Below are 14,320 nucleotides of genomic sequence, written 5' to 3'. Positions count from 1 at the left end.
GCACAGACCTCAGTGATGCATGACTGTGGATTCTGTTAGGGCTTACTAGAAAGGCTCTCCCTTTGTTTTGGGGTGGCGTGTTTGTGTTGCTATTGGTTCATGCCTCTGGCTGGCTCTGTGCAGTTTGGGATTGAAACTCTTATCCTTTATCTAGGATTTGAAAAGCAAATGGAGCATCACACTGACCTATTTCAGCCTTTTTGTTTTGCAAATGTGCTCTTGGATCTGCCCCTGCTATTATCCTAGTGCTATGGAATGATTACAGCGAGATGTTCAGGCTAGCATCCCCTGCAAAAGTGGGCAGCAAGCACCCCATATTATGGAAAAAAACCCCTTACTTCTAAAAATGGATCAAAGCTAGGTAAGTTTTGTATTGTTTGCTATTCTGAAGTAATTTGTATGCTTAAGCTGTCTGAAGGGCAAAACAGTTTAAAAAAATTAGTCTAAGTGAAATAAGAATCTTGATCAGCATTAAAATACACTGACAAAATAAATTTTAATGACCTCTCCTAATACACAGAGGAGCAACTTCCACAGGGCTATGCAGTCAGAGTAGTCAATATTCTCTACTTACCTAAGATACTGACAAGAATAGGTGGAATAATCATATTCACAGATATGTGGATAGACAAACATCAGTGTTTAGGACAGAAGAAACAGATCTGACAGACTTCAAATAGTGACGACTTTCACACAGTGTGTCTCACGTCTTCTACAGGATAAACACTCATAGGTCCCTTTTGACACAGAATATTCTGTGATTGTGTAAATCTCCCCAGCTCTGGGGTCTGCATGAGAGGCCACGAATGCAGTTTTAGTAAAGCAGCCACGAAGTGGAAGCACTGCCTGCTCTGAGCACTCCTTTGACATCAGAGGGAGAGCCCCAACCTTGGGAGTGGCTGGGGAGGGGCTACGGAATTGGTGTCAGCAGGAGGCAGTGACTGCGAGCTGCCTGGGGAGAAGGGGAAAAACATCCTGAGTAGGTTGACAGTATTTTCTGCTAGTCCCAGGTGTGCTCTAGCTCAATAGTTCAGTATGACTTACTTAAAATGAAATAGCATGAAAGCCATTAAATGCAAGCACATGGTATCGAGACCAGTGTGTGTTTTAATTGCAGGAGCTGCCAAGCCAATCTGTTACTTTGCCAACTTTGTCTTGCTCACCATCCAACTGACAATGCCCCCAGGCTCTCTGGTATGGTGAAAACTATTTTATTTCACTCCAGCCGTGGAGTTTGCTGTCACCTGGGAAGTAACAGGCCTTAAGCTGGAGGCCCGGAGGGCAGCAATTGTCACCATCTCCCGTCCCAGAAAAAAAGTGAAGACTGGCCACTCTAGGGCAGCACCAGCCAGACTCCAGACTCCTGTACCTTGCTTGCTGTCTGCTGCTTTCTGCTTGCAGGAGTTCATTCTCAGCTGTCATATGCAAAATCCACGAAGGTTTATTCACTAGCAGCAGCACAGAAACAAAGCCTGCTGTTGGGGAGAGTGACTGGAAAGCTGAGCAGCCTCTTGCACCATGGCTGCACTGGCTGGCTTGTGCTTTGTGCCAGATCTTGCTGTTGTCCTGCCCGGCAGAACAAAACCAAACCTTTTGTTCTGCTGCTGGCTGTGTGCCAGGGTAATGGATTTTGGTAATAGGAGCATGGTGGGCACAGGGAGAAAAGACCACTTTTCTTCTGCTTTGGTAAGGTGGTGAAGGACATTTAGGTATTTAATTAAAACCCAATGCAAATTTCTATAATGGAAAATAGGACCCCAACCAAATGGGCAGTGAGTCTTCCCTAGAAGGCTGTATTTAAAATGTGGCCTTTTGGGTCTTGTGCTATTTGCCATGTCTTCTGGGGGCTGGGATGGAAGAGAGACTGTACTCCAAACCGGAAAAGGGCAGCATCCTCAGATGCTCTCCTGGCCCCGCTGTAACACTGAACTACAAACAACCAGACTTTGCCTCATGTGGCAGGAGCAAGGAGCACTGGCAACCAGATTCCCTGAGTGGCTGGCACAGCCAGCTCTGCAACCACTGTCCTGCTCAGCTCAAGCACTGCTCGAGAGACAGGTCACACAGGCAGATGCCCTTCCTTCTCTGGCTCCCTGAAACAAGTACCTCAACAACTTCCCCCACCATACACATTCCAGCTCCTTGTAAGGCTGTTTCACAGAAAGGAGAAAGAAATTCTGTCTGGTCTCATGATGCAGTCTTGTAGCACAGAATTTAGCTGGCAATGGAAACGAAAGACAATGCAATAAATATAAGAATAGAATCGGTTTATTAGAGCTATTTTACATAAAGTAATCAAGAACAAATTACTTGAGGAACTATTTGTATACCATGGCAATATTCTTGCTGACTCAAAGTTACTGAAGTACAAAAGACAACATACAAAACAATGCATGCCTCATTTGACTCTGGTTTTATTGAGACCCATGAGGAATGTGACGTCCTTGGGACAGCCAAACAAGACAGACAGCACAGTGTGTGTGTATATATATGTATATATAACATGTACTGTACACATTTTACTGGTAACACATCTGCAGTTCACTCACACATATCAATTACTTGCTCTAATTCTATGAGAATTTTTCTGGGGTGAGGGCAGATCACTGAAGCTTTCAAGCTTTGCAGGGAGCTATGGGATAACCAGCAGGAATCCTACATTCCATCATCTTGGGTAGAAACTGCTGTGTGCTGTTCTCGCACTGTGTGAGGGTGGTGGGCTGCATGTGGAAAAGGCTGAACAAGCCCTGAGCTCCAGGGAGAGACATTGCTCTAGGATTGTACATGGAATCACAGAGGGGTTTGGGTTTGAAAGGACCTTAAAGATCATTTAGCTCCAAGCCCCCTGCCAGGGCAGGGACACCTTCCACTAGACCAGGTTGCTCAGGGCTCCATCCAGCCTGGCCTTGAACATTGCCAGTGATGGGGCACCCACAGCTTCTTCAGGCCGCAGTACACGACTGCGGTTGAGCACTGGGAAGTCCAAGCTCATCCACTGAGGAGCTGCATTTTTTCATTTCAGCATTTAGCAAGCATGGCTGGCTGCTAGCAGCACAGAGATTTAAACCAAGTGGAAATAACAGGCTTTCTTCCTTAAATCCCAATTTTCTTTGCAAAAGCTGGTGCCTGGATAGCCACTGCTTTTAATTAACAAAGCAAGACACATTCTTTAATGAAAATACTCCCAGTGCATCAGGTGGAAAGAACACAACTGGTCTCTGCAGGACGGTGAAGGATCCGGCTGGCTGGAGCATCCGGGTCCCCACAGTGGTGGCAGCACTGAGAAGAGCAGGATGGCACAGGCTTCCCCCCACTCCTTGGCCAACACAGCCGGGCTGTGGAGCCTTGGCTGCCCCAGTGCACGGGCCCTGGGGTGCACTCAGCCCTGGCTGAGACCCCATCTGCTGTGGGGAGGGCATGGGCACCCCACATCCAGTTTGGGGTCTCCCCACCTTTCAATGTCTTCTGCACATCAATCAACTAGAGCTACTCTCCAGAGCCTGAATGTTTCTTATTTTCTGAGCAACATCATCTACCCGCTTTTTATATTATCACCAAAGGGGAAGAGTATGTTCTTCATCTCATAGGCTTCTTCTACACTTGAAAATAAACTAAGGATTTTGGTCCTTTTATAGAGGCAGAGATTCATGGACACAGGAGAAAGGGGAGAGAACAACTGACCCAAATCCAGGTTTTAGAGATACATCCCATTGATGAGGTAATCGGACTCTTCAGATGTAATGGGTCGGGCTTTTTTGAGCTTCTGTTTCACTAAGCGCAGTCTGCAAGCAACCATAAGCAGCAGCAAAGCAGTGATTGCCAAGCCTAAGGCTAAGGGTAACACAGCACCTACAATGAGGTCAAGAGAAATCACATTTTATTTAACACAGTGAGACACTGGTAGAGAAAACCTGAAATTTTTCTTTAAAAATGCAGCTAGTCTACCACTTAGATGTTAGTGATTGGAACATACTATGAAACTAAACTGCAAGATCATGTTAGGGACAGTTCAGAATATGTAAGTACATTATTCAATTCTTGACCACTTTATCTGTATCTATACCACCTGACTGAAAAACTGATGTAATTCAAAATTAATTCACAGGGTTGGTCTTACCTGTTTCTGGGACTGGGCGACCGCCTCCAAGCTGATCTCTCTTTGGCATCATTATGCCATCCCCATTTTTATCATCTGTTCTTTTCCCTGAGGAACTGTTATCTGCACAAAATCAAGCAAGATAAAGAAATACTGCAGTTCAGCAACTAGGAAATCTTATCCACAGGATACTAGTATTAAATAATGTGAAGTGCTTAAACTTATGGGAAAAAAACAAACAAAAGAACAGTTTGAGAACTTCTGACTTCAACTGTATGACTTGAATTTTTGAAATAATGTGAAACTGAAGCTAAAATTTAAATTCAATTTTACATCCCAAACCACAGTGCATCTCAACTAAAAGCAAGGACACTTTGACTGTGCTGTGATACATTTGCTGGCAGCCTTGAGAACTGTTACAGAGCTAGCAGAAACACACTATGCTGCAAAATCTGTAGAATATGGATGTGAAATGTTGTAATTGCAATTACATGTAGTGGTGGGTGCTAAGGAAGTGTTCAAGTCAATTAGCTAGGAACATGCACTGTGTGTAAGTCCCACCCACCAGCACCAGCTCTGAAGAGCTGCAGAAGGTGTCCCTGGCAGTGGCAGCAGCAGATGCACATGACTGCTAATTAAAGCCTAAATTGGTTCATTGGTACTGTCAGGAAAGTCCATGCTAATGCTCCCACTCCAAGGCAGAAGGCAGCCTCCCAGGCTGTGGCTTTACTGCCCTGCTATTTTGGCTGGGGTGCATAAACACTGACTTGATCCACAGGGAATGCTGCAGAAAAAGCCACGGCCCTCTCCTTGCTGGGCTCCTGATGTTGTCCTGGCATGTGAAGTGGGCTTGGAAAAATCCTAACAGTGAATGTACTGGCCTTAAAATACCCAAATGGTGTCAGAGATGCACAGGACCACCTGAGTGTTAACTGACACCAAAACCAGCAGCTGTTTTTCCTGAATTAAACTAAATGAGTATTTGTCTTTATTTTGGAAATACCCAGAAGACATCAGCTCTTTTTAAGAGCTGCTCCAGCCTGCATCTAAATGCCTGTTTTAGAAAATTGTTTCCCTGCCATTTAAATAAAGGGAATATTTAAGTCAACTGCTTGTAAAGAAATTTGGCAAATAAGGAGAAAAGTTTAGTGGGAAATTTTTGGAAGGGTAGAAGAATTGAATCCTTTCAATAAAGCGTGCAGGACTTGTGCTGTTTTGCTAGGCCTTGTGGCTGTTCTTACATGACTGGAGAGACTATCAATGCTGCTCAATATGTTATCTGTTATCTCTAGAACACAAAGAGCAATTTCCCCAAAGAAGTTTAGGAGCCTGGCATAAAGCATTTTACAAGGCTTTAATGTGGTTTTCACTTCCTCTTGATTTTCTAGTCTACTCTGAGGAAATTGCCACTTACAGCCCTTTCCAATTACCCTAAATTACAGAGCTAGGCTACGGCTACTGCTGTGGGTGCCTCTGCAGTAAAAACATGACTAAGGCTTGGGCACTCAGTCAAATGTTGTAATGCCAGCCTCAAACAGCACTGCACGGGCAGCCTGGGACAGACAGAGGCCCTGTGCCAGGGGAATGCAAAGCTGTTATGGTGATTTATACACTTGGCTTGGCTGTGCTGGGGAGTGCAAAATCTTCAGGCTGCTCACGGATTCAACCCATCCGCACGACTGTGTTTGCTACTGGCCACTGCTGCTAAGAAACCAGCCCCCTGCTCACTCCAGAGTGCTGTGCTGCTACTGAATGTTTTCTATATTCATCTGCAAGATCAGGACTGCCAGAATATGCAGCTAGGCTTGAGAACTCCCCTGGAGAAGGACACTGGGGCTATTTGGAGGCAGCCATGCAGAAATGCTGCGCTGGCCTTTGCAGGAGATGCAGTCTGGGTAACTTTACTGCCATGGAAACATGACTGCAGAGAGAGAAAAGACTCTTTCATTGATGTCAAATGCCTTTTCCTCCATCCACTCTGGACTTATGAAAGAAAATGTTTGGCCTTTCAGCTTGGGCAAAAGTAGACCATGGGTCTGTTGCAGAAGACTCAGTGCCCTGAGTGCCTGAGGGGGTTATCCCAAAGTCAGACTTGGTGTTCCCCTGGACTTGCCCTGCTGTAGAGGAATCCCACTGAAAAGGCAGGAGTGCAAAAAAAGGTTTATCCATTGTAAACAACCAATGATTTTTGGGTTTTGTATTGGTTGGTTGTGGGTTTTTTTCACTTTACTTTGAATAGATCCCCTGTTAGGTCAGGCAGAAGTTTTAAACAGTCCTTAACTTGGACTAGCATATTTTCACACTTCAGTGTAAATCCTTAAAAAGCTTGAATCAAGTCAGAGTTAAGCATGAAGGGCCACTGTAAGGAAGGTTAAAAGAAATTTGGAACAGACAATCTATTAAAAGAAAATGGGTTCTAGAAGGAATTTCCCTTAAGTATCACCCTCATAAGTAGAAAGCTCCTATATCTGCTACCAGGAACTATCTCACAGTCCAAAACATTACAACTTAGTCCAGCTCCTTTGGAGAAAAGGACAAAAGATAAATTTGCTGTCTCTAGTAGGTAAAACCTTCACTTTGCCTGCAGTCACCTAATTTAAGAGCATCACGTTTTCCTTTCCATGGATTCTATTTCCATGATGATCTGAAACTGTCAGCTGAGAATTAAGAAAAATGTGGCCCCGAATGGAGCACTTGCAAGTGAAAAGCCAGAACCTGTAAAGCCATATCCTCATATATGTATCTTAAGTAGACAGCTTTTCACCACAGTGACATTAAAACCACTAAAGCTTATTTTCAAAATTTATGTAAAATAGTGTCTAAGAAGCCAGGATGTTTGCAATGTCAGCTCCAGGCCAACAGGAACATGATTGCCTCAGTGCAACAAAGACCTTTACAGTGATTCAGAGGCAGAGGTTCTACCTTGGCACCAGCAGCAGGAGACAATCCCTCCCAGAACAGGATTTGGATTTCTGCCAGTGGAATTGCTGAACTTTTGAGGCTGCTGGTATGATTTCTGCTAAGCATTGCTTACCTCTTCTCAAAAATGCATCTCGCATTACTGCCCTCCTGGACACATTTCCAGATGAGCTTTATGGAGCTGCTCCAGTATTTCTGTGCCTCTCATTTTTGTATCACATAATTATTAGATTTGGTCTGTAACCTCCCTGAGATGGCAGTGGGGGAGGGAAGTCTAATTAATGGATCTGGGTGGATTTTAAGGAATAGGTTAGATGCCTGTCTTTCCAACTTCATAAAGGCTGTGGTGCTTCCCAGTGGGGCAGGACTTGAGCCTCTCTGGACCTCTGTGAATCATTAATGCACAGCATGGGACTCTATGAAGTTTCAGTGTCTGCAGGAGAATACAGCAGCTCAGAGCAGGGTTTGGCAGAGCAGTTTTTGGCAGTTTCTGCCTTTCAGACCCATCTAGCACCTCTTCATGTCTCACCCCATGCACCCTAACTGGAATTGATCCGTAGACGATTTTAAACCTCCCTGAGCTGTTTGATGCTTTTTGTGGTTAGAAGTATTGGGCTCCTGGTCAGTAAAGACTGGATCCTTTTATTACACAGGGAAATAATTAAGAATCTAATATTAAATTTTGACTGAGCCCTGTCAAAAAAAAAATTAAACCCACAAGAATTAAAACAGCTTGAAATCTTGCTTGTTGAAAATTAGAGGATTACAACAGGTACTGGTTGTACACTAATCACTGAAGCTCCATCACACTTCTTTATTTACTAAGCATCTTCTTCTTTGCTTGTGTACTGCTGTGCAAAAGGCTACCTTTAGAGCAAAACTGGTGCAAGCAAATTACTGTGCAATGGGTAAACATAGAAAATGATTATGCAAAAATGCTTCTGCATTGTACTTCCCTTGATTATCAATTGCTGAAGGCGGTGACCTCAGTTCTGGTTTTATGCCTGGATTCACAAGCCAAATGATTTTTGAGACCTACTTAGCAGCTGACTTCCCACTGGAGCCTGCAAATCCCTTTGGAAGTTTGATGTTCAGTTAGGGTGGCCCCATATCAGGTGTCACTCAAGACTATGTGAGTGAGAAGGGTTTGAAGCAGACTTCAGAATTTTAGTCAGCAGTGAGGAGTCATCTAGAGGTCATCTATATTGCCAGAAAAGGGGAAAACATTTGGGACAGGATTTTGCTGTCAGTCCCCACCCCACAAATTCACTGAGGCCATCAAATTCTTGACAGCATTGTTTTCACTTCCTTTGCCGAGTGTTCACAGAGTGTTCCCTTTGTGGAGTTTTCACTCCTCCTGCACTCCACAGATGAAGTACAAGTACCCTGAAGGGAACACCCAGGTGCCAGCCAGGGCAGTGCCCTTTTCCAGAGCCGACAGCAGAGGGCACTGAGCACTGCTCTGTTGCAGCTGGAAAACAAAGCTGTGTCTTGGGGCACATGAATCACTCTAAACTATAAAGAAATAAAAGTGGGGGTTTGTATAGATTCGAGGCTCTGTGCACACAGTTTTGCTTTCATATAATTGCCATTTCAGATACTTTTAATTCATCAGCATGAACCTTAAAAGACACATCAATTTCATTGCAGCTTCTGAAGGTTTACCAAGGCCGGGGCTGGGGCTGTGCCTGTAACATCACACAGTGACTCACTACAGGCTTGCAGCCATTGTGCAGAACAATACTGAGGACCTGTACACGTGCACCTCAGGTAGCTTGTTACCAAAGCCTGAGAATTTTCTACAATGATGAAAGACTGATCCTGCCCTGGAGACAGAGTTTAGAAACAAAAAAGCCCATAAATAGTAAAGATATTAGTTCAGGGAAAAAAAAAAAAAAAAAAAAAGAGAGGGAGAAATAATACTTAGCACCAGGCGAAAAGCAATTACTCCCACCAAAGCTGAACAGTACTTTATTATGTGCTCCTGAAGTACTCCCCTAGAGAATACATCAGCCTACACAGCTGAACCTGTGGCAGAATATTTGTTTAGTTCACTGCACATTTTGTTCCTTAGACTTATTTTGTATTATTTCTCTAGCATTCCTACATTTCAACTTTCTTTTTGCACCTAGTATAAAACAAACTTAACAATAATAAATCAAAACCTACTTAGAACTTCATTATTACAGGTTTCTTTTTTATTTATTTATATTTGATTTTTTTTTCCTTTTAGCTAGACACCAAAAGACAAATTAAATTTAAGGTGCAAGACACTTCCTTTCTTTAAGGAGGAGGGTTTATTGAAACAGATTCAATTCTTACCGGGCACAAATCCACTGATTTGTTTCTTTGGTCCCTGAGAAAGCGATTGGTTAGACATGTCTGCATCCACTGAGAGAAGTGGTTGATTTCTGGCAGTGGCTTTCAGGGTGTTCACTGCAGAGTTTTCCTCTGTGTTTTCAGTCAGTCCTGCAGTCCTTTGCTGGGTAGCGCCAAGAGCTGCATGTGTCACCGTCTTCCGACCCGAGCTTACTGTTAACAGAAACAAAAATTTTTGTACAATATACAAAAAAAACGTTTGTACAACAAGGGAATGGAAGTGTTCTTAAGGAAGACTGTCCAAGATGGGCCTTGAGGCAGAGTGAACAACTTCCTCAGGTTCACAGATATGATGAAATGTGAGTCACAGATACCTAACACTCGCTTGCAAGAGTACACTCACGACCCCTACAGTGAAATCCAGCAACTAAAATACTATGAAAGAGTGGTTAGCCATTGTGCCCATTCACCCTCTGGTGGGTTTGGCTCACTTAGCTGAGCCTGGATGACTAACAAAAGCAAACAGCATGATGGTGAATCAATTGGTTCCCATGTGTGTCCACAGTGTTTTTCAGATTCTTGCAAGGTGTCGAACAGCACAGTGAAGGGTACCTCTGAGACACCTTTTCACACAGAGACCACAGTTCTTGTCTCCAGAATCATCACACAAGTGCAAAGCCGATCTTTTAACTGATGAACACAAAACCTGTCACTTAGGGACCTTTGACAGTTTTAATATGCTTTGAATAAAATTTCTGAGCACCTGAGTATGCAAATATTAAAGCTTCCCATGTGCTAATTCCAATGAAAGACTGGGAGCAAACTGCTTGCTCACAGGGAGAGAGGCCCCAGAAGTGGCAGTTCCCCTTTGGTCACTGAGGCTGTGGTTACTCTCACAGTCTGCTGTGCCACTGTGGCCTGGCACACTTACGGTTCTGGCAGAAAGTCTCGTCTGATCCATCAGGACACTGCCTCACACCATCGCACGCAAACGTGATGTCAATGCAGCAGCCATCATCACAGATGAACTGGTAGCGAGAGCAAACCCCAACACAGGCTGTTGAGAAACAATTCCCAAATTACCAAAAGAGAAATCCAAGGAGTAAATACTGAGTCAGTGACTAAACTCTGCAGCATGGAGGAAAAAGCAAAACCACGCTATATCAAGAAGCACCATGAACAAGGCACAAAGTCCAGACTCAGCTGTGTGACATCGTATTGACTCAGAAGCAAATACAGGCAATAGCTGTTCCTGGCACCTTCATCACTAGCCTGGTAATCTGTTAGTTACAGGAATACTCAACCTGGAGCCTGTTGCACCTTACACCTTGTGCAGCACCCTTACAGTGCTTTGAATTCTGCTGGCCTAAGCTGAAAGGAGATCTTCCTAGGCTTAAAGGATGCAGAACCAGTCCTGAAAATGAATAAATGAAATCTCTGCGGCTGTAACTGCATCCCTCCAACACATAATTCCTACTACATATCCATTCAACACCAATACATTGCTTTATATGCACACATTTGGGCCATATGGGATCTTATGGCATATTTTTTGCAACGTAATTAAAATACTCAAAGAATGCTCATCATTTATTGACATCAGCATCCAGTGACTTCAATACAGCACAGACCAAAATAGGACTAGGTCACATTCTCACAAATTACTTTCACCAGAAAGAACTGACTGCTGCCTGCTTTAACATTTAGATTCCCCTGGAAATGGACAATACATCCATCCCTGGATGTCCCATTTTGCGTACTCAAAGCTTTCCTGAAACCCATTCTGATTCTGTAACTATCAATTGTTTACATCTGTGCTTGTCTTTCCAAAAGCAGCGCAGTTCATCACTTTGTAAAGCACTATCAAGTTCAGTGCTTGATTAGTGTTGTAAGAGCAAATCAATTTGCATAAGGGAGCACAGCCTTTGGTTGTTATCCTGCTGTGTACCAAACCATGCACCAGGCTAAGGGAACGATGCCAGGAATGCAGACAACTGTTTAAAACCCCTAAAATCTGAAAATGCATCTCCTGAACTTCAGCACTAGTAATAGCACTGATCTTGCAGGTATTAAGGCATCAAGAACTGGTCTGGCTACAGCAGTAGCACTTGAATTGCTAATGTAGCTGGGGAATTAGAAAAATAAAGAAGACAGCAAATCCCCTATGTGGTCCATACAAAAGATACCCCAGATACCCACAGCAGCAAATAAACAAAGCAGCAAACCTCTCTGGCTGCTTTAGCTGAATTAAATATTAATGAACACAACTCTATCATCCATTACTGGAACACAGGCATTATTAAGCAGATTTTTTCTTAATAACAGCTTATTGCCACAGGGATTACCCTCTCACATAGAGATATTGTGCTGAGGCAGAGCAAGATTTTCACTGGTTCTGCTAAACATGGCGATAATGCTATTTAACTTTGTGCCAGAGCAGCAGATCTGCACTAGCAACTTATTAATTACAATGTAATTAGAAGTTATTACATTTAAGAGCAGGACTGACAGCCACTGAAATATAACTTACTTTCTACCTTTTATGCTTTTCACATGTTTCTGAAGCTCAGAGTTCAGAAATGATGGGTCAGTTCCAGTTTCAGCTTCCCCAGTAGCCTAAGGCTTCAATAACAACCATCAGAAAGAAAAACTTAAATGCATTAAAACAAAAAACCATATCAACTTTCAGACTACATATGGAGGTTATTGCTATTCTTAGTCTGCCTCAAACATACTATTAAGTAATTTCAACTGGGTCTTCCCTATAGCACAAGCCCTGTCACGATGCCAAAACCATCTGACTGTTACAATGCACATGATGCCTGTGTCAATATTTCACTCTTCCAATCCTGAATGCTTATTAGCAGTAGAGGGATAAATACTCAGCACCTGAAAGTATTATTGCTCTAACAGGCAAGTGATGCTTGCTTGTTTCCTCACTTTGAAAGAGAGATTCAAAGCTGAAAGAGATGTCATTATGTAATGAGCAAGGGCAAATAAAACACTGAAAATGGAGAATAACATTTTTACCTTTACAAGACACTTGCTCTGCTCTGAGTACCATACCCTGGGTGTCACAGAGGAGGAAACAGCCCCAGCCATTTTCTCACCTGCCGCAGAATGAACCATGGGCAGGATGGTCACAGAGACGTTGTCAGAGCTCCGCTGACCTGCAGTGTCTGTCACGGTTAGCTGGAAAATGTACCCTCCTTCCTGAATGTGGGACAGTTTCAGTGTTCCTGGCTGTGGCACCTGAGTAAAAAACCATATTGGCACAATGGATCCACCCATGACCTTCCAGGAATAAGATTAAATACTTCCTGCAGTCTAGTCAGCCTATTCAAGCATGTATTTCAGCATGTAACATTTCATCTATTTCTTTTTTTTTTTGCATCCATTTGTAAAAAAACCCACAATGTTCAGTTTATGTTGTCATGATCTACTCAGTTACCTGGAGCAGTGAATCTCAACACACAAATGGAGAACAAATGGTCACGTACATTTAAATCATTTTTTGAGTAATTAGAAATGTAATTTTAGAGGATAGACATTAAAATATTGGCCTTTTGCTCTTTATCAAGTTAGTCTGTAGACAATATAACCTGGATCCACAGAAATAAATTTTCTTGCCTGAAAGAGAACAAGAATTTTTGATTAATATGGCCAGAGTCCTAGACCTTCTATTATATAGACCTTCCAAATGTGCATTGATAAACACATTTTTTCCTCTCAATGAGGAAATTTCCTACCTGAAATTTCTTTCCTTTTCTATTTACATGAATGCACTCAGTTCTGATCAGACTGTTGAGTACCTCCTGATGGAGTGTATGACCCCTTACAGTTCCATTCTTTAATGCATTAAAGAAATTATTATGCTCTAAAAACCACCTGCTGTTGTTCACTGTGACTGTTTGGAGAGCAAATGTGGTATTTAAAACTCATGAGCCACGGAGCCCAAGTCTCTTCCCAGTGCAGAGACAGAAATGCCACCGACTTCTGAATAAGAAGTCCTCCACTCCTCCTGGTGGCCTCTGTGCTTTCTTTTTTATTCTCATGCTGCCTTGAAGAATGCTGGCCTGTATCTGCTTACACAGAAACTTTGGCTCAAAATAGATAATCAGCATAAAAAAAAAAACAACCAAACCCAACCCATTACGGTCCCCAAGTGTCCAGGAGCTGTGCAGCTACAGAGTAGGGGTAGCAATCAGAGAAGCAAATTACCTAAAAAAGCAATAATCAGTCACAACATGAGAAAAAAAAAAAGGCTTCCTTCTACAATATGATACGATCTCTTTATAGCAGTCCTTTCTCCTCTTCTGCCTTCTATTTATTCTTTGCTACATAAAAGCAATCAACAGCTGCCTTTTATCTTACTTAAACACACTCCCATCTCCCTTGTAGCTATGGATTCATACATTATTCTCAAAGAATAAATGACACAAAATCCAGTAACTTCAGGGCAGTAACCAAAGCACTAAAGACATCAACTGAAGAATGCATGAAAAAAAATCACAGCTATTAATTCAAGTCTAAAATTTAAATTATCATGGTTAATCACTAGGGTACATATCTGTAGGAGAAATCCCTGCTCATTTGAACACAATGGAAAAGTATTTATTTAAGCATAAATGTGTGTCAAATTCATTTTCTGTTAACAAATACAAAAAAGCCACCAAGGTTAATGTGAATTTTACAGCTTTGAATGGATATATGACTTGTCTGTATTTTATAAAGTCACTTTGAGTAATATTAAAAATATAAACTTTAAATGTTTTTATTAAATTCTAATTTTTGTTTTACTCTATGTCACTATATCACAGATTAGTTTTAAAAGTATTTAATTGCTCTTTAAAGAAAATAACGCTGCAATGGGTCCAATAAACAAGTTTTTGATAATAAAGATGATATCTAGCAACTAGTCTTAAAGTTTCATTTTGCTTCACACTCTCTCACCTCTACATATCCTTCCTGCTCTAGGTGGAGTTC

The 14,320-nt window shown here is 42.4% G+C and overlaps 1 protein-coding gene across 1 annotated transcript in view; it reads right to left on the bottom strand.

The window, feature by feature from the left end:
• Window positions 1-2,326: 2,326 nt before the first annotated feature.
• The window catches only part of LRP11 (LDL receptor related protein 11), a 65,361-nt gene continuing 53,367 nt past the window's right edge, over window positions 2,327-14,320 (bottom strand). Inside the window, exons 4-8 of the mRNA XM_058801489.1 lie at window positions 12,445-12,586; window positions 10,266-10,391; window positions 9,338-9,547; window positions 4,118-4,219; window positions 2,327-3,849 (exon numbers count right to left, since the gene is read on the bottom strand). Of these exons, the coding sequence (XP_058657472.1) occupies window positions 3,695-3,849; window positions 4,118-4,219; window positions 9,338-9,547; window positions 10,266-10,391; window positions 12,445-12,586 (735 nt within the window). The 3' untranslated portion in view covers window positions 2,327-3,694. The remainder of the gene's footprint in view (window positions 3,850-4,117; window positions 4,220-9,337; window positions 9,548-10,265; window positions 10,392-12,444; window positions 12,587-14,320) is intronic.

This window comes from Ammospiza caudacuta, chromosome 3 (assembly GCF_027887145.1).
Source record: "Ammospiza caudacuta isolate bAmmCau1 chromosome 3, bAmmCau1.pri, whole genome shotgun sequence".
Classification (NCBI taxonomy): domain Eukaryota; kingdom Metazoa; phylum Chordata; class Aves; order Passeriformes; family Passerellidae; genus Ammospiza; species Ammospiza caudacuta.
Note: the sequence above shows the minus strand (reverse complement) of the source record. Positions and strands in the feature narration are given on the sequence as shown.